The sequence below is a fragment of the Phalangium opilio genome, unplaced genomic scaffold (genome assembly GCF_054372755.1).
Source record: "Phalangium opilio isolate 3A_F unplaced genomic scaffold, DU_Popi_V2 ptg000003l_1, whole genome shotgun sequence".
Classification (NCBI taxonomy): Eukaryota; Metazoa; Arthropoda; class Arachnida; order Opiliones; family Phalangiidae; genus Phalangium; species Phalangium opilio.
The window spans coordinates 7,514,991-7,541,429 of NW_028324145.1; the positions used below are offsets into that span (position 1 = coordinate 7,514,991).

The 26,439-nt window shown below is 37.3% G+C and overlaps 3 protein-coding genes and 1 long non-coding RNA gene across 10 annotated transcripts; 1 reads left to right on the forward strand and 3 right to left on the reverse strand.

The window, feature by feature from the left end:
• Positions 1-82: 82 nt before the first annotated feature.
• LOC149717459 (myosin regulatory light polypeptide 9-like) lies at positions 83-5,920 on the reverse strand. 3 transcript variants are annotated; one of them, XM_089838871.1, is made up of 6 exons: positions 5,169-5,920; positions 1,369-1,750; positions 1,224-1,299; positions 1,105-1,153; positions 862-1,032; positions 83-157 (listed from the first exon to the last, which is right to left on the reverse strand). In XM_089838871.1, exons 1-5 carry the CDS (start codon positions 5,169-5,171, stop codon positions 922-924), a joined length of 621 nt encoding a protein of 206 aa, XP_089694997.1. In that variant the 5' UTR covers positions 5,172-5,920; the 3' UTR covers positions 83-157; positions 862-921. The 3 variants fall into 3 exon arrangements, with proteins under 3 accessions (XP_089694997.1, XP_089694996.1, XP_089694995.1); XM_089838870.1 differs by lacking the exon at positions 5,169-5,920 and having other exon boundaries at positions 83-232; positions 1,369-1,873; XM_089838869.1 differs by lacking the exon at positions 5,169-5,920 and having other exon boundaries at positions 1,369-1,872.
• A 3,784-nt stretch (positions 5,921-9,704) lies between these two features.
• LOC149717460 (fibroblast growth factor receptor-like 1) lies at positions 9,705-19,448 on the forward strand. 2 transcript variants are annotated; one of them, XM_089838865.1, is made up of 7 exons: positions 9,705-9,944; positions 16,367-16,457; positions 16,525-16,878; positions 16,952-17,242; positions 17,306-17,424; positions 17,589-17,829; positions 17,960-19,448. In XM_089838865.1, the coding sequence occupies exons 2-7, from the start codon at positions 16,394-16,396 to the stop codon at positions 18,292-18,294; spliced, it is 1,404 nt and encodes a 467-aa protein (XP_089694991.1). In that variant the 5' UTR covers positions 9,705-9,944; positions 16,367-16,393; the 3' UTR covers positions 18,295-19,448. The 2 variants fall into 2 exon arrangements, with proteins under 2 accessions (XP_089694991.1, XP_089694990.1); XM_089838864.1 differs by lacking the exon at positions 9,705-9,944 and adding an exon at positions 10,410-10,696.
• Positions 11,017-18,382, reverse strand: LOC149717461 (uncharacterized). 4 transcript variants are annotated; one of them, XR_016366824.1, is made up of 6 exons: positions 18,244-18,382; positions 16,528-17,813; positions 16,316-16,446; positions 16,065-16,225; positions 11,301-11,429; positions 11,017-11,221 (listed from the first exon to the last, which is right to left on the reverse strand). It is a non-coding gene; the product is annotated as an uncharacterized LOC149717461 (long non-coding RNA). The 4 variants fall into 4 exon arrangements; XR_016366825.1 differs by lacking the exons at positions 11,017-11,221; positions 11,301-11,429 and adding exons at positions 13,183-13,812; positions 14,329-15,919; XR_016366822.1 differs by having other exon boundaries at positions 11,017-11,429.
• Positions 19,080-25,415, reverse strand: LOC149717462 (uncharacterized). The gene is made up of 5 exons (XM_089838866.1): positions 24,604-25,415; positions 22,983-23,378; positions 22,754-22,912; positions 22,392-22,684; positions 19,080-20,244 (listed from the first exon to the last, which is right to left on the reverse strand). The coding sequence occupies exons 2-5, from the start codon at positions 23,300-23,302 to the stop codon at positions 19,775-19,777; spliced, it is 1,242 nt and encodes a 413-aa protein (XP_089694992.1). The 5' UTR covers positions 23,303-23,378; positions 24,604-25,415; the 3' UTR covers positions 19,080-19,774.
• Between the last annotated feature and the right edge of the window lie 1,024 nt (positions 25,416-26,439).

Here is a 26,439-nt window from a genome sequence, read left to right on the forward strand (position 1 = left end):
GTAAAGTTCTCTGTGAAATTTGTTGTTTTTTTTTAAATAATCCCAACAATTGTGTAAATATATTTTTCTTTTTTTTTCCTAATTTTTGAGTCTTTAAGTTCGATGGTCGTTTCACGATGAAATTTAGACGACACACGAAATAAATCGGATCACGTGACTGATGTAGAGAAGGCACATCACGGGAGCCGAAACAAACGTTTTAAAAAATAAAAAAGATGCGTGGAATAAGTTCCTTAGAATAGCAAAAAAAGAAAAAAAGAGAGAGAGAGAGAGAAGAGAAAAAAGAAAAGGGACTAAGTCAAAATTGAATATTTCGTCAAATTAGGGTTAGCAAACTAAATAAGAAAGACTTTATAACAGAAAAAGAGCTACTCTCTAAGATGTAGTCATGCGGTTTGGGGTATTTAACTTTCACTAGTGGTTTGCGCGCTAGATTAGTTGGGGTTGAAGTAGAAGTATTTGCAGATGGTTAAATCTTACACATTAATAGTTAAAGTGCCTTAAACTACGTTAAGTTGCGTTATTGGTTTGGTAACGGATAGCAATTAAAATATTGGATAATTTCTGAATAGACCCTTAAAAAAGCGGAGGGATGCAGTATCGTCTGCTTGATTTAGGGTTAAGATGGAACACTGATTGTGTATGTGGACAACAAAGACTTTAGATACGACTTCAAAGTTACCAGTACACCAAAGCGCATATTTTTTGAAGAAATATCTAAAGTCTTTGTTGTACACATACCATAAGGTGTTCCATCTTAAGACAACAAGTTGGTCAAAACCAAAGCAAACTATTTTACACCAGACTTTTGTAACAAGGGTCTATACAATGTTAATTTAAATATTTAAATATAATTCTTACCATGAGATAAATTTGTCCTCCTCTCTCCATTTTCCGAGTGAATGCGAAATGATTGGTTTATTACGCGCCTTCCTCGGCCTCCTCAGCGCCACCGGTCAAGACCTTGGCGAATTTCTTCAAGTCAATAAGACCGTTCTCATCCATGGGGGCTTCGTTGAAAGCTTCCTCAACCTGCGTTAACAATTATTCATTTTAAAATATGGCCCGCTTCTTCAGGTTCTGAAACTAAGGACGATTACTTACCTCAGCTTCTGAGAATTTGTCTCCCCAGGTGGTAAGTTGTTTCCTCAAGCTAAGAAAGAAAGAGTTGAAAAAAGGTTAGGGACTCGAACGAATTGAGCAAGTGTTAATTAAATACTTACGTATCATCCTTGCATTTGCCATTACCCTCATCGTAAAGGGCGAAAGCGTTAATGATAACATCCTCATCATCGGTACCTATTTAAGTGTTTACAATAATTAAACGGTGTTAATTGGAAATTGGAGTCTGTTGCGTTGATAACTTACCAGTAACTCTGTCACCGAAGATGCTAAGGAACATGGTGAAATTGATTGGACCAGGGGCTTCAGAAACCATGGACTCCAACTCGGCGTCCGTGCACAAACGACCCAAAGAATCAAAGGTGGCCCTCAAGTCGTTCTTGGAAATGAAACCATCCTTGTCTTGGTCGATAAGCTGGAACGCCTCCTTGAACTCCTGGATCTTGTTCTGGGAGAACATGGCGAAGACATTGGAGCCCGATCGTTGGGCCTTCTTCTTGGTGGAAGAAGAAGCGGCGGGCTTCTTGGCAGCGGGGGCAGCTTCGGCGGGCGCTGGAGCCTCGGCAGGGGCCTCCTCGGCCTTCTTGGTGCTGGCCTTCTTCTTCTTAACTTTCTTCTCTTCGTCTCCCTGCATCCAACAAGACGGAAAATATAAATATTACATTCCGCCCAATTTCGTCAAGCCTCATTAAACTTCAAAGTATTCCACGAACTGAACCGAACCGAAACGCTTGAAACCATTAGGTTTATTTTAAAACCCAAAAATTAATGATAGATGACACACTAAATTATCCTTCCATTAATATTAAAAAAAAAATTATATATTTACTGCAATTTTTTGATTTAATGAACTAAAAATAACCTAACGTGAAATTGAATTTTACAGCTTTCACTTGTAGGAGGAGCTAAGATTCCCGATATAATTTGCTATGTTCAATGGCAAAAGTAACCCACCAATATGGCTGCCAGAACAACCTCTCTATTTTCAATGATCGCCTGTAAGTGTTTCAACTGCTGCACACTAAAGCTCACGGAGAAGTTATTTCACAAGGGAGCTAGCTAACTACAAAACAGATCTACAACAGAGATAGTTATATCTTTGACGTATGAATAATTTGCTGACGAATCTCACTCCCTTAATTATCAAAATCTAAATTACGAAAGCCTCTCTCAAGAGATCTAGTTAATTTATCATTCAGACTCTTCCCTAACCATATATACAAAAACTATGAAAAGTAAAAAAAAAAAACATTTAGAGGTTAGTTTTTCTAAGCCTACGAGAGGCAAGAAAGATGGGAATAAAGCCAAAGAAACTAAAGAAAAAGATATTAAGAAACCCAGAGAGAGGAAGAAAAAGAAAAAAAATCAAATATTGGATGGACGTAAAGGCAAGGTGAAGTTTACCCAATTTGTCGCTTGGGGAATTTTAGACTCTTGGAAAGTGGCTACGGCTACTATAGTACAGTTTGCCTGAACTATTTTTATCCCTATGATGGGTTTACATCTCGTGTTAATTCGCCAAAGCTTTCTATCGTTTTGCAAACTGATATTGTAATAAACTATAGTCCCTGTCTAAGAGTTGGGCTTATATAAGTTTGTGCGGTTTGTTAAGGCGTAAAACGGTATTACGAAAAAGGGGATAAGAGAAAATTCACTGTTTCCACGTCAGAGAAGATTCGACTCTTCGGGAAAAGAGAGAGAGAAAAAAAATATAAAGTTGGCAGAGAAATGTGGATGAAATATGTCTCATCTCGAGATTTCCGCGTCTGTGAACTTGAAATCTTTATAATTTAATCGCGCCAAGATATTACAGGTATTTTTCGTATTGAATTATCACGAAATAGGCTTAAGTCTTCCATTATTAATTAAAACTAAGCCTATTTAGATTTAATGGATGAATTTTACAGTAAAGGAAAAATAAACTAACCTAATTTTCACGGGTACTTAAGCCTAAAATGCTTTTCTTAAATTCCATTAAAAACCTCAAACCTTAAAACTAAATTCTATGGCTATGCAACAAATACATTCTCCCCTCCACCCCCTATTGCCCCTTTCCAGGCCCTAACGCTTTAACCCTAACCGAACCTTCCACCTGGCAATCTGGCACCATAACTTCCTTTCATACACCAACAGCTTCTTTCTGGCGCGTTTAAAAATAGCAAATAAGAAAAGCCAATGAAGAAAAGTAGAGCAACGGCTGACGAAGCAAATTCTCTCTCAAAGTCTTTCTCTCTCTCTTCTCTTATAGAAAGCGTAGTATGTTTTCTTTTTTCTTCTGTACTATATATTTTAAGCCTTGGCGAATGGTTAGGCTTAAATAGCATAGGAGGTTGTTCTGAAGAGAAAGAGAGAGAGAGGATAAAAATTATACCGACTAAGGGGAAAAGCTACGAGATAAATTGTTTTTTGGATGAGGCTCAAAACAGGAGCTTGCCAGCTTTTGTGATCCATGGGCCAGCCAATAAATAAAATTAGAAACTTGGATGGAACTACAGTATTGGGAGAAGGTTAGGCCTAAAATGAATACCCTCCCCCCCTCCATTCTCCCTCTCTTTTCCATTCGAAAACAATGAAGTTGTAGAGTGAGAGAGAAAGAGACAGAGACAGAGAGAGAAAGAGAGAGAGAGGAAAGGGGAAGAATAGAAATTAAGAATAGAATCCAAGAAGTACTCCCATATGATTTTAAAAATAGCTCAACAAATCGTCTCGCCTCTTGAAGTGGATGAATTAGCTAGTCCTTATAAAGAAAATGTTAAAACACTCCTTTGCTTTTTCAAAGTCGGCAAGATTTAGACTTATATTCATTATTTTTTAACCCTATTTCTATTTGGTTTATAAGGAAATATATTTATCCTAAATATTTAAAATTTTTAATTTAGCTAATGCAATTACGAGAATTAAATCAAAAGGAGACTAAAAGAAAATTGCTCACTAACTTGTATAAAATATAATGAATATAACACGAATTATGAGAAATAAAACGTTCCGAGAGAAAATGTTAAAAATTTAAAGAATGGTTTTAAAATTCATCTCTGTGAGATTTGAAGATAAAATCTTTGAAATAATATCAAAATTTTGAAGATTGAAATAATATCAAAATTTTGAAGATTGGAACAATTCCAGAATAGTAATGGAAATCAACATAATTTGTTAGTAAATAACTTATTCCGCCTTCTCAAACATTAACTTATATTCCAATAAAGTTCCGAATTGATTCCTTATCAAATTAAATCGGTAAACTACAATCTACTTCCTCACTTCCTCTAAATAAAAAATAAACCCTAATGATTTTTGGTAACAAAACTTTTTTAAACATTCCACGGAAAGATCCTCAAGTATTAAAGGAGGTTCTAACTTCTAAGTGATGATTGACTGTCTAAATTGCCAAGAATTGTTCAAGGTACTTTAGAAAAAAGAAGAGCTTCGTTTCACGATTGCTTTTGGAGAGCATGAAGAGGGGATTTGTTAACACCGTGACACAAATTTTTAACGACGGAGCATGCAATGTCTTTGTTCCTACAAAATTTTGAGAAATTGTTTCCAAGTCCTCCCCCACACGTGAAACATTGAATCAGTGTGGTTGGTGGATCGTCTCCAAAGTTTTCAAACGAAAAACCAATAATAATAATAAACGAGAGATAGTTCGCTAAAGCGGTGTATCGATTCGAAAATTAAAAAATTGAAGGAGTAAAAGATTCGAAACAGTCACGTCTTTCACATTTTTCCAGACTTTTTCTCCCCCCCCCCCACCCAAGAACTCGCGTATCTTTCTTAAAAACTTTAAAAATCTAAAATAAGTTGAGGGGTGGGAGGTTGTAAAAATATCCTGAAGAGTTTATGGTTTACAGATCGTAACCGTTTACAGTCGAGTCTCGAGCAATAAAATTAACTTTTCCGACGGGGATACTAAATTCTTCTAACACTTCAGTTTGTTTTGAAAGAACATAAACGAAATGATATAGAAATGTCCGGGGTTCAGAAGTTGAAATTTCTTTCAAAGTTTTAAGAAGTTGACTAAAGTTATAATTAAAAGACTTGGGACTTACCATGTCTGTTGTGTTAAGAAAACTTTAGCTGCCCTAAACCGATGCTTCCCCAATGAGTCCTACGGCCCAAAAGTCCTTTTACTAGTGGGTCCACCTCTTGAAGTAATCAAGTCGGAGAGGGGCCACGTGCTATTTCCTCCCCCCTTTTTTTCGGGGTAACAGTAACCCCCCTTCTCCCCCTGCCATTTGCAAAAGCACTTGTTCTCCAAGATTTAGGTGACGTCACGACACTAATCCCCCCTACCAATGATTAAGCCTGGGAATCTCGGCTCAACCAATAAGAGAATCAGCTCAGGGGATTTTTTTTATTCCCAATTGAATTTTTTTTTCTGGCTACAAGCGTTTCCGTGATGTGATGTGTCCTTAAGGTGAGTGAGGCCTAAGGTTTGTAAAAATTAACACAGAGTGGGGTTAAGAAATCCTTTAGCAAGGCTTCCATGAGAGGCGAAACGGGGTTGAACCGAGAGAAGAGGCTGGCATGCCGAAAGGAGGAAATCCCCATCTTTCTCTCATCTCTCTCTGCCTCTGAGAATCCCGGTGTCAATCTGTCGCGTTCGCATTGACATCGTTTTTGGCAGAGAAAAACATTTTTTTTTATTTCTTTCTGGGACAGGGATATTACAAATATTTTTGTTGGAAAAAACCTTGAACAAATTATAATTAATGATTATTCATATTTCACGGATGTTTTAAAGGTACTATATTTCAAAAAATTAAGATTAATAGATCCTGTGCATGCACTAAAGGGGCTATAGTTAGAGAAATTTCCACAACCTCGTTTCTTAACTTTAACCGCGCTTCACAAGGTTGCCAGTCATTTGCGAGCATCTCCTGCAGGTTTGGAACCGAATCGAATCCAGTTGTATAGATAGTGGTTAACTTGCACTCAGAAAATGGCCGAGGACACTAGTCTGGACACTACCTTTATGAAATTCTTTGTTAACTGTCTTGAATAGTGTTCCATTTTTTAAAGAATTTAAGCATTTATTTTATAAAAGAAGTTATAAATTAGGCTTAGCATTTCCTTAAATCCGCCCTTAAAACCAATGCATATCAAGAAGAATTAATTGATAATTTTTCCGTTAAAAATGGTTTTTCCACAAGGAAAGACTACTTAAAGTAAATTATTAGTATCTTCTACTAACCATACCACAAACGTACTATTATAAATCGTAGCTATATTAATTAGAGCTCAAAATAAGCCTATAATGGATTAATAACCTCTACACTCATGACCTACAGGAAATCAAAGCCAGAAACACGAAATTATGAATGAACGTAATGGGAACGGGGCTCATCTTAAGTCAAATATTATATTAAAGTAACACAAATCAACTATTATAAGTCTTAGCTATATTAAATAGTGCCCAAAATAAGGCTATAAAGGGTTAATAACCTCTACTCATGACCTACAGGAAATCTAAGCCACAAACACGAAATTATGAATGAACGTAATGGGAACGGAGCTCAGCTTCGTGGAGTATACAGATATAGAGAATATCATGGATGGTTCTTTCCATCTAACTCTTCTAGAAAAGGGCGAACCATCGGCTGCTCTATTGTCGGCATTTCTGACCCATTAACCCGTAAATGAAAGAAGAAAAGCATAGAAAAAGGCTATTTTCTCTGGAATATTAAGTATTTTTTCTTTTTCTTTTACAGAAACACAATGCTACGACGCTACAATGATACGCGATATTCTCCCCTTATGGGCAATAAATAAGGATTCATGTTTAGGTTTTAAGTGTCATTAGTTCCGTCGAATTACGCGCGAAAACAGTTCGTGTTCCTTTAAATAATTTACGCGCCAAATTCTTAAATTCATCCCTAAAAACACGTGCAGTACGATGGGCCGTAAACAAATATTATAGGTTTTTTGCCGCCATTTCAAACCAAAAAAAAAGAAATAAAAAAAATATTTATGGAACAGAATGATGAGCGGCCAAAAATGTTGTTTTTGGCGCGAATTCTTTTATGAAAATCCGCCAATTTATCTATAGGTGTTTTTTTTTTATTCATAGTTTTTAACCTTCGTTAGTGTGACAACATTTAGTATTTTAACATGGAGTGTGCTTAATTTTAAGCCCCTAATTAGTCTTATCCCTTCTTAGACTTAGTTCTGTTAATAACGATCCAAGGCCAATTAAATAGTGACACGTATATCACTCTCATTGGTTGGTTTGTTAAGTCGTTGTTCAGTGTAAAAAGTATTTAGTTTAACGGGCTGGTAAAGGTAGTGCAGAACGGAGGAGATAGGGCCAAGTGTTTCAACATGAGAGGTATACCTCGTCTTTTATCTATTTATAAAAGAGAATAAAGGACCTAAAGGAGGCCCTGACTATATACTATATGGTTGACTCGATCGTTCCTTTCCGAGTGTTCTTTAAAACAATGTTCATGCGACTCTCGTCTCTCGTTCTAGTGCCAACTATTTTTGGGATACTTTAGGAATGCTTCCACTCTGAAAGAATGTCACCGCATCCTTTACTTTCATCCTTGTATTGAAAACACTCCTACTTTGATAATTCTACATCCAACCAAGGCTTAAACGCTTCCTCTTTGCTAAGCCTACTTTGCCATATTAGGCTTAGGTCTGATGTTGAACTTGAAATGTATATTATTTTCACTTAAATAATTCTATGCAAGTATTACTTCCGCTATACTTTCATCATGAATTCGTTCTAAATCTTAAACACACGTATAAGGTCCTAAATATATAATATACTATTACTAAGCCTAATTTCGTTAGGCCTAACGGAATTTGAATAAACCACAGACGCTTGCAAAAAACTTTGAGTTTCTTTTTTTCAGTGGTTTAACTTGTGTTACGAATGCAAGCTCCCCTATGCAATGAAACGTGAACTAATTATTGATTGCTAATTACTTCAAATTAATTCTAGATCAACTATACGAATTAATTTGAAATTATTTAGTTAATGTAAAGCAATTTTCGAATTGATTAAAACAAACTCTTATTGATTTAAAACCTAGATGGGAGAATAATACGTTTCCGCCAAATAAAGCCACGCGTTCCCTCTTGGGTCTGATAAAAAGGCGCGAAATTCAAGAGACGGCAAACACGTGAGAGACTGCAGTTCACTGGCTCAGTGCCATAGAGGAAAAGTTTCCCGCGTAAATGGTTCCTTATTGGCTAAGGCTGAACGGACATGGTTTCATCATGTTAGACTTAAGGATCACAAACTCGTAATATTCTCACAGGGTCAATATTGGTATTAACCTTTACTACCTTCCCATAGGAACCTAACTGCATTTCGTGTAAGGTTATCTAGAACCAATGATAAGATATATGTTTTTCAAGTGTTCAAAGAGTGACTACCTAAATGCCGACAAACAAGATAGCTTCCTTGGATAATTTTAATCAAATATTACCCGAGACAAATATAGGTGTAATACTTAAATATAGGAGCCTTTGACAAGCCTGACAAGTGAAGTTAGTTATCTACAAATATAAGAAATATACAAAACCTAAAAAACTATTGATTTGATCACCGGTAGCTTCTTTATGATAACGATTTAGATTTTTTTATAAAATGATTAAGGATAAATGTCGGCACTCTTTGAAATTCGTGCTTACTACGAATGTTTAAAGTATAAGATTATCTAGAAGTATTTTGACGCGATTAACAAATCAGTTAAACCCTGATTTTTCGACGATTCTGAACGAGAGGTTGGTTATTCCTGAATTCCAATAGTAAAATCTCACAACTATACATAGAACTGCCGGCAAAGAGAAACTGAACTGATCTCATATTTTGAAGCCATTTTAGCATAAGTAACATAATAAGTTGTATGCCAAGATTTTGAAATCTTATTCTATTTCCATACTAGGCAAAATTTATTTTTTTTTTTATTTCGAAATAATTAGGGAAAATCCAGTTAAATTTTTAAATGAGGCAAAAATTAGTCTGCACTTTGACAAATGTTCTACCCCCTTGCGTAAGCGTCTTTCAGATTTATCTGGAGTGGAAAATTTGCATTCGAATACCCACACGTCATAAGGATCAACCAATATTTACGAACAAACAAGGGGATGGGGGGGGGGGTTAGAAAATGGAAGAATGACAACATTTTGATGAGCTTATCAGGGAAATCGAGGGGATTGATCGAGTAGGAGGGGGGGGGGAACTAGTTAGCTACTGAAATATTTAGAGTACTTTGGGAGGTCATTTCACGCAAGTTAAAGCAAAAAAATAAATTCCTAACGTTTGGGGCTAAGATGTCTTAATAAGATCACTAATTAAATCTAATTTAATCGCTATAAGATTCATTAAATTATGTCTACTTTCATTAAAACTTGATTAGAATGATTAAATATTGTTTATCAAAGCTTTTAGTTAAGATTAAAAAATTTAGAACAGCTAAATGACGATTAGCAAATCATAAATTCATGTTTAGAGTGATAAAATATGGTTTTAAAATTATAAAATTGTAAATGATACTAATTGAATTTCTCATAAACTAAGCTATTTTCTAAAATTTAAAATAAATAATATAAAATAACTTCTAAATTCACCACTTACCTAACGCGTTCAAAGTGAGCTCGTCCATTCCTTGCCTTCCTTTTTTCCCACGGTCAAGTGGATCGCCATATTTTCCCACGATATACGACATCAAGCATTGTAGAATGTAGACACACTTGTAGTATTTTCAAATCGTGGCTCGTGCCAGAGCAGCCAGACTGTTAATCTCCATTCCACGTTTCTTTTTTAACACATCACCCGCAAATTAAAGGGAAGCGAACGGATCAATTTCAAGGTATAGTAATTAAATCAAATTAGGGTTAACTTTCATTACAACTAGGCTTAGCTACATACACTAATTATCACATTTAATCAAAGACTGGGAATGAAGAGATAGCAATATTACAAGCAAGGGGGAACGGCTGTCGCGTTAAAAAATTGAGATTGTATCGAACTGAATCAGAGAGACAGGAATAAATTTAAATCCCCGTGAATATTGAACTGAGACTGCAGAGGTAGAAAAACCTCGACTCGAGGCGTATAGGGAACCTAGAACTACGTCATATCCTCCCCTACGCGTGGCGGTGGGTAATACAGACTCTTCGTTTGGGGAGACAGGTCTACGCTTCCTTCCCCCTGTTGCTAGCTCAAAGCTATTTCTACCACCTTCTCGGGCTGAGTTTTCTAACCTCGCTAAGCACTGATACGGGTTTAATATTATTGGGTGTATTAAATAAACACTGTGGAGGAACGAGAGTGTAGTTAAGCGAGGGGGAGTACGGTATTAGAGATAAAACAACGTCGCAAAGCTGTGGCGCAAAAAACTAAAGATAAGTGTCGAGTGTGTGGAGGACTTTTGGACTCGCTGAAAAGAAGTTTACGCGAGTTATAATCGAGCGGGGGCTTCTTTTTTAGCATTTACTTAATAGTCTAATAGGCAATCTAGCCTGTTAAGTTTTTTATTAGACCTAACTGTACCCCAGAACAGATTACGAAGTTGTTCAATACGCGAAATCCGAGCGACGAAAGAACCATAAAACTGTCGAGGTAAGTGTTATAAAAAAGATTGGGATCACCCGGGCAGTCATAAATAGTCCTAGTTAAAAAAAATAAGAGGGAACAAAACAAAAACAAAAGGAATCGTTTAGAACGTCTTTTGATTCCTCTTTAATTTTTTACGATAATTTAAACTTTTGATTTATGGCTCGTGCCATGCGCAGTAAAGTTTGATGTAGTTTAATGTGGAGTATTCATATGAGATCAGGAAGTTATAGATTTAAAAGATCGTGGCATGGTATAACGGTATATAGCTTTTGATATTTTCAAACGTATACATAAGCAAAGATTGATGGGGACGTTTTTCCGCTTTATTTCCCGCGCTTATTTTTTGATTGACGGATTGTATAATTTAAACAAATTCGTTTCATTCATATTAAACGTTACTTTATTTATATATAGCTGTAGTCTTTGCTCGAGTTAGTTTGCTCACAAATACAGTTTTTCAATTTGAAATGTGTAGCAATTGCACTTTGTATGGACGTTTCGCAAGAACTTAAACGTGTTAAGCCTGAACTGAAATTAAACACAGGCTATAATGTTTTTTCGCGCTAAAATTTAACGACATTAATGAACATGTTTTAGGTTCAATTACTTAAATTCCTTAATGTATCGGTTTGGTTTCTTAATTGTTCTATAAGAAATTAAGTGTTGGTACTCCACTTTGTCCGCCAAGTAGCCTAACCTCCTGGTGTAAATGGTATCAATCCTCCTTGTCTGAAAACTATGTATTAATGGTTTTTTTTTAAATATATATTCTTTTGTTTCAAAACGCAAGTTACATAAAACTTAAAAGTTTGAATTACGTTTAGGACTAAAATTTCATTTTTAATGGTTAAAATTATAATCCTTTTAACAATTTTTTAAAAAAATTTTGTAGCTTATAACTTATCACTATTGTTTTTTTAAGTTTTTCAACGTAATCTTTGATATAATCGCGTCTCAAATTTCACTTAGCAACGTAGGGGCAAAAAATGTCTTTATAGATTAGCGTTTAAGCTATATAGAAAATTAATGTTACCAAGATTTCATTGACGTTACTAAGAACATGGGGACATAGCTTTAAGCACCATTCTCTAGTATACCTCTTAACGAAAGTTAGTCTGCTAATTTTAATACTACCAGTGACTGACAAGTCTGGAATTCCTTGAAACTTTGTCACCTGGACACTTATACCCCACACTCCGATATGCATTTTAGACTTTAAGAGGTGTACACATAGTTTTCAGACAAGGAGGATTGATACCATTTACACCAGGAAGCCAGGCTACTTGGCTTACAAAGTGTAATACTAAGTAGCCTGACCTCCTGGTGCAAATTGTATCAATTCTCCTAATCTGAAAACTGTGTATTGGAATTGAGTTAAAACTGCGATACGTCATGCGCAGACAGATATAAGAGATTCCAATCTGGATAGCGTAACCAAAAATGGCCTCATTCGTAAACAAAATCGTTGATAGAAAAATCCATTAAACCAAACAGATTTATATAATCCAAAAAAATGGACAGCAGTCTTAATCGAATTAAAACATACTCAATTTTAGTAAATACACCAAAAATAAATGTGTAAATTGTAACGCGAAATAAACGGTATACAATTTGGCTCTTCACTTATATAAATTAAATGAAATTAAACACCCATTCCTTATCACTTCCGCTTTTACCATATATTTCCGATTTAATAACGCTTCCGCTATTAGGATCAACGCCTTGCTAATCATACATGTTCCGGAATGTAAAGGATTTTTTGTACTATAGTTAAATTTAATCAGATATCCTTAATATTCGTTTACTTTCGTTATGATTTACAAATTAATAGGGGGCATTGTTAAACAATGGTAAAGAGAGTATAAATGGTAAGGAATGGACACACTTTATGCTCCTATATGAAGAAACTGTCCTTCGACTTCCGGTAGATTCAGATTGGTAATTTAAACGGGGACCAGTGCGTTTCCCGAGCTCATTATTATTGGTCTACATTTTAGTCTTAACTAGGTCGGGTTTTGGTTAGAACGAAATCGCAATTACTATTACTTAGCCCAACTTGAACATTCTAAAACCTCGGTTCAGTTAGAAAATCCAGGAATACATACAACAAATGGGAATGATTGTGCCCCACATATCCCCTGTGCGGGTTTTATGGGCCGGGCTTGAGAAGGTACTATCCGTCACGCCTCATAATTCTGACGTATTTCTAACTCTTGATTTAATTGGTTGGTAGCAACGCGCGGTCAGACGCTCGTACAAGGTGCAACGCGAAGTGAGATAGATTATTCTTGAGGTAAAATTCGTGGTACATAATCAAGAGAAAAGTTAAACACAATCATTCCTATTATAATGTATTTATCTCTGGAAAAACCACTACAACCTAATTTGCGTGGCCCTCCTCAACTAGCCAAGCCACCCTGCATAAGAAACTATATAAAACGGGTGAAATCAGACACTTGACTATACGTCGAAGAACGTATACGTCGCGAGTAACGGCAGAACATAGCACAAACTATGGTAACTCAAGACGCGAAATTTAATCTCAATGTTTTTTGTTGTTTTTTTTTTTCCTTACTCCACGTAAATTCAAAGCCCCAAGCCACGCTATCGGTTACCTATATCAGACGAGAGGCACTCTATTCCTAGTCCAGGTAAAAGTAACGAAGGTATAGATAGAACCACAGAGGTAACGATTCGCCACCTGGCCGCGAAGATTTTCACAAATAAGAAACGAAACCCGATATCTATTTCGCGACGCCTGACCCTGTATCCTTAGATAAGACTTGTCAAAATCGGTTAAGATAACCTGGGCCAAGGTATAGACACACCAGACAGCCCACGTTCATTCCAGAGATACACTCTCTTGAATGGGAGGCAATGACCAGAGTTAGCTGGACTTGGTTCTAAATGTGGTTGGCCTCTGTCTTCTAGACTGTGTCTCTGGGTTGACGCTAAGAGGCTCTATTAAGGGGGTAGGCTTATTGAAATGCCACGCGTGACGTGATCATTGTTGCACAGGGTATCCTTAACCATTGCCTCCTTCATTTATCAAGGCCAGTGCATGGTATTTGTTTTTGATAAATTTGAGGCACCCGCTCCCACAGCGCGTTGCCTTAAACCTCAGATTAATAACTCCCTGGATATGAAAGGAAATAGGGAGGCATACTTGAATAGGGCATCGGCATCTCTAGCGCCCCTATAGTCAAAACTTTGAAAAAAGTTACCCCAAACAGACTCAGTAAGCGCGTGACCGCGTTTGCTACTCCATGCTTTTTTAAGCCTCGGCTACTTTTTATCCGCGGTTCCCGTTTCTTTTTCTCTTCTCATCCCGGTCCGGAGGTTTGGTCACTAAATTAGGTAGTTTTTTGGTTTTTTATTTATGTAAAAATTAGATTAAACTATAAATTTGATAAATCAAATGACAGAAAAGCAATAATGGTCTTCGAAGACACAAAAAAAACCGTTTACGTTTACTAGGGCTTGCCGGTACAACCGTACAATTAAAACTGCGTAGTCTGCATGGGGTGACAAAGTTCTAGGTTTTGCCGTCTGAGGGCGCCACATGGCGATACTATTTGAAAACGCCCGGTTTTGCTTGCCTTTCATATCCAGGGGTTATTAATCTGAGCTTAAACAAACCTAGCTCCCTAGTCACTTGTCTGTCCATGTTTAGGTGATCATGCACGGGTCTTGATAGATAAAGGAGACACTGCGATGACAATCATAACCGGGGAACGCGTCCAACTACAAAGATACATATACCCAACATAGGAACTCCCTGCTCGAAAAGGAACTCCCGTGAAAGACGTCATCCCTTATGACTATGCTCAATTAGCTAACTTGCACGAGAATATAACTTTCAAGCAGATAGTCAATTTAACAGAACTCAACGCCATACTTGGAGATAACTTTTGTAATAACTCTTGTAAACGGCGTCGAGTATCTCGGATATTTTGGGAATAGAAAAGAAATTTATGAAGGGATTAAAAACCACCAAAATGTTTTTGCGCCCTGGCTCGTTTGGCGAGCTGGAATTTACCCATAGCTCGCTCGCTCGCGCCGAGAACGCGTGGATTAAGTAGTTCGCGTAGAATAAGGAGAGCTGGGAGGATACAGATAATTTAGGGAAGACTAACTAGCTGTCATCACCTAGGCCACACTACAGAAGCGAAAAGATTATTTTTTCTCGCCTTGGAAAAACCCATCCTCTCGTTAATTCTTAAGTCCTGGTGGTGGTGGCTTGAAAAGTCGAAAGTGTTGTTAAAGAAAAAAAAGAAGCGTAGAACGCGAGCAATCCGAATGTGATGAGTTGCGAGGAACAGACGCGGATCTTAAAAGCCCTACTTGTCGCCTGCTGCTCGAGAAGAGCGAAAACACGAGTTTTTCGACGTTTTCTTACCAAAAAAGAATTATACCGCCAAAGCGACACGCCACTTTGGTTTACTTTAAATCAATGCTTCTTATTTTTAAACAAAAATAGTGAAACTGCTAGTAACGTAACATGAACGAATGATAGTGTAGAGGGGAGTCTTGAAAGTGCTTTCTTTACCAACGACCTACATTAACCATCCATAAGTTTATAAGATATGTTCCATAAGTACCTATACTTCGTAATGCTAGAGACTTACTAAGAGCTAGTTCGAGAACGACAAGCCACGGTTAATTTCGCAGTCCATCTTCCTATTTAGTCTGTAGTAAGCCTTTGACAGCGCCTGACCAGGCGTCGCTTTACCTCGAATCTATGACCTACCTCGTTCACTTCATGACAAGCTCCAATTTGTAACCAGTTACAAACTTATGGAACATATCTTATGATTAACTTATTAGGAGCCACTGCAGTATAATTAACATACGTGCGGAAGAAAACAGTACATACAACCTCCTTTCGGTTTCTCCGGATATATAAAAAGAAAAATATGTTTAAATCTTTATTTTTCACGTCATCCTCACCCCTCGAGGATGCCATTTCATTTATATATATATCTTTCCTAAGAATTACAATAAGGGTTCGTGTTGGATCATTTCAAACAGTTGTGGCAGTGGTTCAAGGCACTTTTCAAAACAACCCCCGAAACTCCAAACGCGAAAAGAAATTCCATGCAAAAGAACGTACCAAGTTTTCAGCTGATTTGGTCGCATGCATGCAGACTTCTGCAGAGAGAAATGTTCTCAGGGTTTTTTGGATACGAGTGTACGCATGCACTGTCGATGTGAAAATGTATCTATCTTTTTTTTCCACAATGAATAATATCAATAATAATTAGAATAAAGAGTTAGGCTTAGCGTGACAAAAAGAAAGAAAGAAGAAAAAAGATGTTAATATGAAAAGGAAAAGGGTTTCTAGAGAAGTATTAAATATCCTTTCTCTCACTCGATCTCTCGCCGCTCAAAGTTCAACGGGAACCCAGGTTGGGTTTCAGTTTTGTATTTTTCTTTCCAACCCCAACCATCAGCTTTTAGTAGATGTTCTTTAGCTTCCTCTTCTGTTTAGGGAGAGATAAGTCGATCCTCCTAGACACCCACTTCATTCTACTACAAGTACAAAACAACAGTGTTTTATTCTCCGTTTAGGCGATAATGTAGCCACAGACTATTTTGGCGCGATTATATTGCGGAACTAACCGAGAGATATGGTCCGAATCCTAAATAGAACTATTTTGTTCCGTCTCGTAGGTTAGAGGATTTACTTAACTCTGCAACATGATGGCAATGTACTACCGGTTGATGTTGGTTGTAGCTCTTCTTGCGTTCGTCTACGCAGCAAGTAAGTAATTGTAGCGTTTAGTTTATTATTGTTTAAAGATAGAACTAATTTTTAAAACTGTTTTCAGAACCTCCATTTTCAAGGTCAAAGTCGACACCGGTTACTGTAACAGTCGGTCAAAACGCGACGTTAATTTGTCCAGTCACAGATAACGTCGAATTTGTCGACTGGTTCAAAGAAGATCAGAAACTGGAAGTGTACGATCATAGACTCAAGTTTAAGAACAACGGAGTCCTAAAGATTATAAAGGTTACGAAAGAGGACGAAGGTCATTATCGATGTCACGCCATTAACGGCTTCGGAGAGGCTACCGGCGATGTTAAGGTGCACGTCGTCGACCTACATCCAACCTTTGACGATAATGGATACGAATTTAATAACAATAACTTCCCTCCTGACACTAAAACCGTCGAAGAAAAAGGTAAGTTAATCGAGTTTATAATACCATGCCATTTCTCGCTTCTTTCAACTCTTTATATTTTATTGGTCAAAAGAAAAACCAAGATTCAAGGAATCTCAATTGAAAGACGCGGCGCGTATTGTCCATCGACCGACGGAAAGTAGCGTAGTGTTTCGTTGTCACCCTCAAGGCAACCCACCGCCCATTGTCCAATGGTACAAAGATGGAAACAGATTAACAGAAATCAACCGATACCCACGAATAAAGATTTTCCGATGGAAAATCGAAATTAATTACTTGAATCTCTCTGATTCGGGTAATTACGTATGCGAGGCTCAAAACCTTCACGGTTTCGCCTACATGAACTATACCTTGCGTGTTGCGAGTACGTTAGTGCAGATGAAACGGAAAATCAATCAGTATATTCATCATACGTTTTCACTCGTAGGACCTGTCATAAGTCAATCAGAATTCATGGGTCAAGATCCGGTCAATACCACAGTTATTGAAGGCGGAGGAGCCAATTTTCAATGTCGTGTACGAAGTTCGGTGAAACCTCATATTAGCGTAAGTGATTGTGTCTTAAATTGGCACCGACTCTAATTTTCAGACAAGGAGGAATGACAACAGGAGGCCAGGCTTCATGGTACTACACTTTGTCTACCAAGTAGCCTGGCCTTCCAGTCTGAAAACTATGTACACATGGTTTTAAGTGATGTTTTACTCAACAGTGGTTAAAGTTGGTACCGGAAGACGAACTAAGAGTAACTAATAACAAGCATTTCATACCATTTGATGGAAAATACTACCAAGTACTTAATTCAACCGATGTTCTGGATCACCCAGATGGTTCCTTCTTAAATAAACTTCACATCGAACGGGCTTCACTTCGAGATACGGGGAAATACGTTTGCTTGGCCGCTAATACCAAAGGGTACATTTACAGGGTGGCCCACCTGCAAATTATACCAAGTAAGTCGAGATCGTAATTCAATTTCTAATACAAAAATAACAATAATAATAATCATAATAAACGTATACCGCCTTTTCTACGTTAAGCCTATAACTCAAAATTGATTTTATCGTTTATTTCCGTTTCCAGAATCAATATCGGAAGCTCCAAACGGAATATCGGGAAACCCAGTGACTGTAATCGTCGTCGTAAGCCTAACTGCCTTAATGATGTTAACGTGCACGATTGGGGCTTTAAGATACGCCCGTTGCCCTCGAGTTATGGACCCAAATCCCAGTATAACTTCCCAACAATTGGGCACCTCACGAAAGAGACTCCTTATTCAGAACGTCGGTATCAAAGAGGTAGTGGTAGACGGGATGCAAACCCAATCTTCCACACGCGTTAAAGTCCATCATCATCCTAAAACGCACCATCATCACTATCATCAGCATTCTCATCATTTGGGATCGTTCAAGTATTGAACCGCGCTCATCGTGTTTCGTATCCTTCATCTTTTCATCAGAAGTTCGTGATTTGAAGTGAAGTCCCATTTACGCGTTTCATCTTCTTTCTCGCATCCTCGCCGTACTTTTCTTATACCTACATTTGAAGAAAATAAGTCATGAACAATTAGAAAGAATTTAAATTTCTTTTTCCTTCGAAGTTCAACAAACATTTGCGTAAACTCGTAATTTACGATTTCATGACATGAGATTATTTATTATTATTGTATGTTTGTTTTTGTTAACGCTGTTTTGTTGTCGCTGGTCGGCACCACGTGACGCGCGTCGTGCTAAAAGTTTATGAAACAATCGTGATCTCCAAAATATAACGCCAATGTGTTCAAAGATGTATAAGGTACAATTAAGAATTTTTTTTTTTAAAAAAAATGGGGTAATTTAGAAATTTTTACATTTTCAAATATTTCAATTGAATTTCTCCCAAAAAAATTTAATAATAATTCTACCGAGTTCTTAATATTTCACGGTTTTATTTTTTAATTTTTCTTTGGAGAATTCAATTCTTGAAAGTGTATCACGAAATGTTCCTATTAAACCCCATTTTAAAACTGGTCATGTAAAATGAGAATAGAAAAAAAAAGAACCCGAAATAATTCGGCTTAAATCATGATCAAAAAGTTCAAAGCTTCATATTTTTTTATAAACTTGCGTGTTAATACCGTTCAATTAAAGTCAGATATGAACGGTTTTGTATATAAATATGTTTAAAAAATATACATATTATGTAAATAATCATAAAAAAAATATTATTGTATAATTTTTCATCATTCAAAAAACGTTTTTTATTAAAATTATCGGGAAAAGAAATATTTCGATAACAAAATAATTTACTTTCTCAATTCATTTTTTTATTTGGTAGAAAATAGTTTGGGGTTTGTTTTATGTATAATTTCATATCGATAATACCTTAAAAATACATTAATTACACGTGTGGAATTTGCAATTAATTCGTGCGCTAATTGGGGGATTTGGGGAGGGGGGAATAATTTAATAAATAATTATAATTCGATCCTATATCTACATGGGATTCATAGGATCACGTATATCACACCCAAAAATATAAGATAACACCAGGACTATCTCACTCCCATTTACCAAAATTAAAAAAATAATAATTTCCGTAATTCAGATCAAGTAATTATAAAGTGTTTCTTCAAATGAAATTAACATTTCATTTAGTCTTAATTAATTATCACTTCATTGCAAGGATTCCGTAAATTTCATCCACTTCTTTTGGTTTATAGTTTATGGACGATTCACGATTTAGTATTTGTACAATTATGTAGTTGAAATGTTTTCAAAATTCAACTGCTTTTGAATTTAGTTTAGAGTAGACAAACTAAATTTTCATGGATTAATATGCGGCCATTTTTAATTAGGCTTTCGTTTAATAGAAACACCTGTGTTTTGAAACGACTCCAAAACGAAACGCTCGCAATTTTCAGCAGAAACTTTCACCGCTAAATTCAACCTGCGTAGACGACTTTTTGTCACAAATATCTTTACTACCAACAACTGGCATCTCCATTTGACAACTGGCGTCTTTAACATCGTTATTCTTTTCCAATTGGGCCTTGGTTTCCAACAATTCATGGTGGTTGTCAGAGAAGCAGTCTTTCCTGGACGGTGCCATGCGCCCGCACAAACCAATCCGTGGTGAAAATGGGCTGAAGACGCAAGAAAAGGTCAAAACTAAGTGACTTCCAATATCGATGTAGGACGCTCCGGTAGCCCCTTCGGTCGGAGAACCAGCTTGTAAATACAAGGCGTGTAAAACAGCCAAGGGCCTAAGAGCTAGCAACCAAATTAGGTTGTAATACAAGGCCATGTCAACTAAAGTGTCTCGGGTACAACTTCGAGAGCAATTGTGACGGCTCGTTTCCTGGTTCAATGTTTTAGCGTAAGGATATCCTGAAAACGGAAACAGAATAGACCATTCCATTAAGTACTTGCGTAGAAACCAGCACACAAACGGGAGGCTGCCCTCTTCGGTTACTTGACCCTCGCGCCAACCAAGAGACAACGCAAAACGGAGCCCCGAGACCACTACACGCGGACATGAGGCTAGCCAACTCGCGCTGCCTCTAGCGGTGCTTCTTGACGCGAGGGAAATAACCCAAGGTGACCTCCCCGGCCCTGTGGTGTTTATTTATCTTCTGAAGTTATGGTAATGGTCTATCAGATTAAAACTAACGAGTTGGTTTGGAGCCAGCCTAAGTCAAATCCTTAAGCCTAATTCTATTCAGGCGCAAAAACACGTAAACTTATTACTAAATGTAATCGTAAACAATTTCCCTATGAAATTCAACCTTGTTTTCCAGTCTACCTATAAATCTAAACATGTCATAAAAACTAGAAAGTTTATTTTTAATTCCGAATAGAAAAATTTCTATTTGAAACATATCAGTCCACGTGACGCTGTTTTAGAGGAGACCGTGTCTGGTTTGAGATAGTCCCATTGAACCAGTTACCAGCAAACCCGATAACAAACACGTATACATTATAGGTAAACAAAAAAAGAAACCATCCCGTCGTCACGACATCAACATTAACAAAACGGAACCGATCTGGTTTCCCAAAACATATCAAGGAAACAAAAAAAAAAACAAAAAACAAAAATGCAAAACTAAAATTCTGGTTTCCCAAATCAATCTGGATGGAAAATATATACTTGTCGTACATTTGACCCCCTATCTAAAGCTTCTAACACGCGTGTAACCGACATTCTATGCCTGCCTTCAAATATAATTAGTATCTTCAACGACGCGTTCGCACTACACTACGTCCTATAAGAAATTGACCGAAAAAAGTGCCCTAGACGTTTCGCGCCTTAAACGTCTCAAATATTTGTACGTGTTAAGCCTAATTTTTATATGAAAAGTTTTTGTTCTCGCAACTTAGAAGGTCTTATGTCGAAATCGCAGTCGACATTTCGGTACACGTTTTTAAAGTGTATTATCTATGTAAATAATAAAGAAAGGACTTGAATTTTATATCTATTTTAATGTTTAAACGTTGACAACAAACAGTCATTCGGTTCAAAGTTTGAAAAGCTACGATATCGTGGGAACTATTTGACTTTTTGCCTATAAAACTACGTAGTTGAATTTAAAATATCTTAAGTTCTAGACATTGCAAGGAATTTTTTCAAGGAGCTAAACATAAAAAAACCATACAGATAATTATTTTATACTGATTCTGGGCAATAGATAAACTATAGTATCCATACTTAGCTGCTACAAAATTAAACGCTAGTGCGAACACGGAACGAAATATCCTCCAAAATAGCAGGAAGTAGAAAACCCCATGCCTAAATAAAATGAAACGGTAAAACCAGTTTCCTAAAATACACCACCCCAAGTCCTCCTCCTACCATCACGGCACCACCACCACTATTACTTCAAACAGCTTCGAAAGACCCTGACCCGGGAACCAAAACAGAGCGAACTTTTTTTATATCCCCCCTGTTTTATCAAAAAAAAAACTTAATTCTAAACGCCGAACACACTTCGTAGCTCCAAGGATGATGTAAGGGGGGCAACCTAACCATCTCTAGTCCTCCACACTGAATCTTCCCCCTTAAAGATCTTCATCCATAGCCATAAGCTAAGCCTAAAAAGGTTTTAAAAACCTTTTGCCCCATCGTATTTCCTGATCCACGGAGCCAGCCAGCGGACACTGGCTGTTCGACGCATTATAAACGATAGATATAACGGGACTCTAAGGGGGTACACTAAAGCTATACTACAGACACATCGTGTTCTCCTTACATAAGATTAGTAGAGAATTATGAAAAAAAAAAAATCGGGTGAGCGCTGAACCGAATGGTTCGATGACCGGAGATCATTTTTTTCTCTCTTCTCTCTTTCTTTATGGCATTGAAGAAAGAATATAGGCCTTAGGTATTTCATACTTTTCAACCCTTTTTAATTTTTTGTGAATAATTTAGTCAAGTTTAAATTCCGTGAAACAAGCGGTTTTACCACTCTGATTCTTTAATATCCGTATAAAATAGACGTAGAGCAAAATCCGGAAGGGCAAAGAAGTCAATCACTTACCGGACATATCGGTGAAAAGGACAACTTCCGGTTGACCGCCGTTCTTGGAAGGGGGCAATAAGCTCTTGCGTGATATGTAAGTCGCCTTCTTTCTTGAACCAATCAAAAGTCTTCCCCCGCAGAAGAGTACCAAGGCACTCAACGGAACAACCACAACGGCGTATTGCCAACCGAAGGAACTCAAGACGCTCGGGTCCAAACTTTGCAAACAGACCATGAAACCAACTCGGTAACCGCGGGTATAATTATTACTTCCGCTTCTACTAGGGAGCTCCATGACGTCGTCTAAAAATCTGTGTATATTTAATTGAAGTATATTAATTAGGCTTAAGATTAATATTTAAAATAGGAAGAACAATTACCTGTAAGACGATTCCTTGGTTCTTCCCATACTTCCTTGTCCATCAATCGCCACTGTCATGGCGTCGTAAACTAATTGAGGTCCTAACCAAGCTAAACAAACCGCTAAACTGGCCGCTCGGGCAGTTGGAGGTGGTCTTCTTGAAATTTTAACCAAATAACTGTAATTAAGGAAAACCATTAAAACTCCATAAATCAATCAATCACTCACTCTCCAATTAAAGTCCTTGCCTGTAAAGTACACGAACAGCTAACAAAGCTAAGAGGACGGCGCTAATTTCGGACGTGACAAAATGCTGTAATAGACAATGTCTATTGGCTCCCAGTAGCAACCATTTGCCATCTGTTAAACTGTACACCAAATATGGGGCCCAACTACTTAAATATAGCAAATCGGCCAGCAACACGGTAGCCGAAGTTAAAATGTGAACGCAACTTCCTGTTGTTGGCGTTTTTGACAGCACTTTAACGAGAGCCGTGGCGTTCAAACAGTATACGGCGGCAACTAATATCAATCTCAGAATACTGGTTAAAACAACAACGGGTTCCATTTTGTTCGATATATTGAAATGATTGATTCACTTGACTAGAATTTTTTCTCCTTACAATCGCTGGTGTAGAATTTATCTGAAACAAGCGGGTTAAATTAAGTTATTGTTGAAGTTAAATAACGTTTGTATAATCGAATACATAAATATTAACAGAGTCCTGCGCTCAATAAAACAGATGTGGTTAAATAGTTCGAGAGGTTAGTCACACTATAGTCACCGCGCGTATGTTCCATAAGTTTGTCACTGGTTACAAACTGGAGCTTGTCATGAAGTGAATGAGGTAGGTCATAGATTCGAGGTAAAGGGATGCCTTGTGAGGCGCTGTCAAAGGCCTAGTACAGACTAAATAGGAAGATGAACCTTGCAAAATTAACCACCGAGTGTAGAACTTCAATTCTCGCTTGTCATTCTCGAACTAGCTCTCAGTAAATCTCTAGCATCACCAAGTATAGGTAGTGTCATACTTATGGAACATATAAACTTATGGTTGTCCTCACGTTTTGCGTTTAGATATTTTAAAAAAAAACCTTAATTTTGAATATTTGCTTTGCAGCTGTAGTGCAGGTTTTAGTTCTACATGGAAACTTCTACACTGTAAGTTCAGTTAATGCAATGCGAGTTGAAGAAAGAAACAAGGGAATATAGTTGAAGCTATGGTCCCTGTACTCAACTAGCGAAACCACCCACACTGTTATTATAAAGCATACAATAAACCTTAATAAAGTAAATGTAAATAGGCATTAAAAACTCATACGATTGACTTCGACCCGACCCAAATGCATTTGAGTTAATGCGCGATATGCCGAAGTTAATTTATATATCTCTAATTCACCTGATCACGTAAGCTAAAATAATAATAAATAAATAAGTAAAATAAATAAATTGTAAGACCTAGTTGCGTGTATAATGGTTATTTACTTCTGCATTGTTTTCAAGCGATGTAATAATGCATTTCGCTAATGGTTAAATTATGAGTTAGTATTGATCAACACTTGATGCGTTCCCATAAACCTCGATACAAACAAAAGTGGGAAGAAGTCATTTGGTTTATAAATATTGCAAAGTTGAAGTAAACAACCACGGGAAAAAACCCTGCAAAATACTCATATTTAAACAGGGGTGGCAGCGAAGAAAACTTTGTTTAACACACAAGTTTCAGACTAGGAGGATTCACACCATTTACACAAAGATTACAGGCAACTTGAAGGACAAAAGTGTAGACAACAGCCTGACAAGCAATTTCTTTAACAATAAGCAACGTTTGATATAAAGGTTTGAAAAATATAATAAAGAATACTTACGCCTTCATTTGTTTATATAGTCGAAGTCTTGCTTGTTTGTTTACTTCCTATTTATTTACGCGTACGTCAGCAAAATATTAAAATATCTTTATAACAGGTGCGAGAGTCTACAACGTTTAATTGCTAAATTGCTGCAATTAAGTTACTGAAACATAATACGGGACGTTTCTTTTTTTACATAAACTTCAGATAAAAGAAATAAATATTAATATATACGGATATATTAATATATAACTTTATAAAACACGGTTCATAGCTCTATCTCTCCTTCAGCCTCTCTATCCACTCGGACCTAGCGCGGATGCAAAACTGAACGCGCGATAAAAAAACGTACCGTTGAACTACTTTAACAGTCCATAGAATGGGTGTGTGTTGTTTAAATTGAACGCGGAAATTAAACTAGAGTTGACGTAAGAGAGTTTTGGCGCGAGACTCTACCGGCTCAAGCTGTAGGTATAACTACCCTGCTAGCTCTAGGAACGCGTATGCTATGGTACGGTTAGTAGGCTGCTGTTAACAGAGTGCTGATTGCGCGGTTCCAGATCTAGAATGAAAGAATCGAGTCAAAACCAAACCGGCATACGCACGCAAAAGTCAGGGGGATAGAACCCAACCAACAGCCAGGACTCGGTATCGGGAAATTATTATTAAGTTTGATTTTTGAAGCTCAAAGGCAACGCCGCGTAGCGGTGGGTACGAACCACGCTTGTTATAGTGGCATTTGGAAAGCGAGAGACCGTGAAGCGAAGCCGTATAATTTAATCATTGTTCTTTATTTAATAGGTTGGATTTCAATTCACGGCTTAGTTTTTCGTTTATTTTCTGTTATGTTTTGTTACTTGTTTTATATTTACAAATGAAATCCGTTGCCCCGACTCCCGAAGGTAACGGAGGTGTTGAACTTCAAGCCAACCATTGATATAGACCACAATAAATCCATACGACCGTCGCCCTTGAGAGGGTTTAGCTTTGGTGAAGTCGTACAGGCCATTCACTGTCTAATACGCAATGAAGTTAAAGCCAAGAGATAGCCAATTTAACGCCGTTATTCTACGACCAAATTCAATAGCTTCTTTATCGGTGAACGGACTATAGTAGCAACGTCAATGCTAATCAATATTAGTAATTGTAGCTGACAGACTATACGGTTAATTTCACCTTGAAACGTCATGGGGTAATTGACGCCGGTTGAGATTTTCCCGCTCTCTCAGATACACCACACCACACCATGAACACAATCTTTTACGAGGGGCCTGTCACTCTGTCAACGCGCTGTACCTCTGAATACTATAGATAGTTTTCACAAAAAGGGGCTAGAAACCTTTTAGCTTATCTTCAGTGCAGTGTTGTCAGGCACTGAACTCTGCGATTCAAGTTGGTCCAGCTCCAGTACAGGATCAAACTGAACAGTTACCCTTTCTTGACTCACTACCGGCCTGGCAACACTGGGGAACGGTAAAATAACCACCTTTAGTTAGAAATTTGAGATAGTGATAATCCCCTCTGTCTTTGTAAGGTAGGGCAAATCTATTTAAACAGACTTCATCATAAATTAGGCTTAGCCCTATTTCCATAAGACAGACGGACTGGCAATGAAAACTAGTTAAAACAAAGAGAAAAGGGTCTAAAGTTTGATGACCCCAAACCAATTTCAATAGAGTATTTCTTTCTTAAAGACGACAACGTCATACCTTTCCCATCTCTTACCTCAGTGTCATCCCCCCTACAAAAGGAATATGATATTCTCTGTTAGGAAAGCCCCCCCCCCCCCACCACAAAAACTAGAGGAATACATACATGATACAGCTCCTATAATTTAAAGTTCAAGAATATACC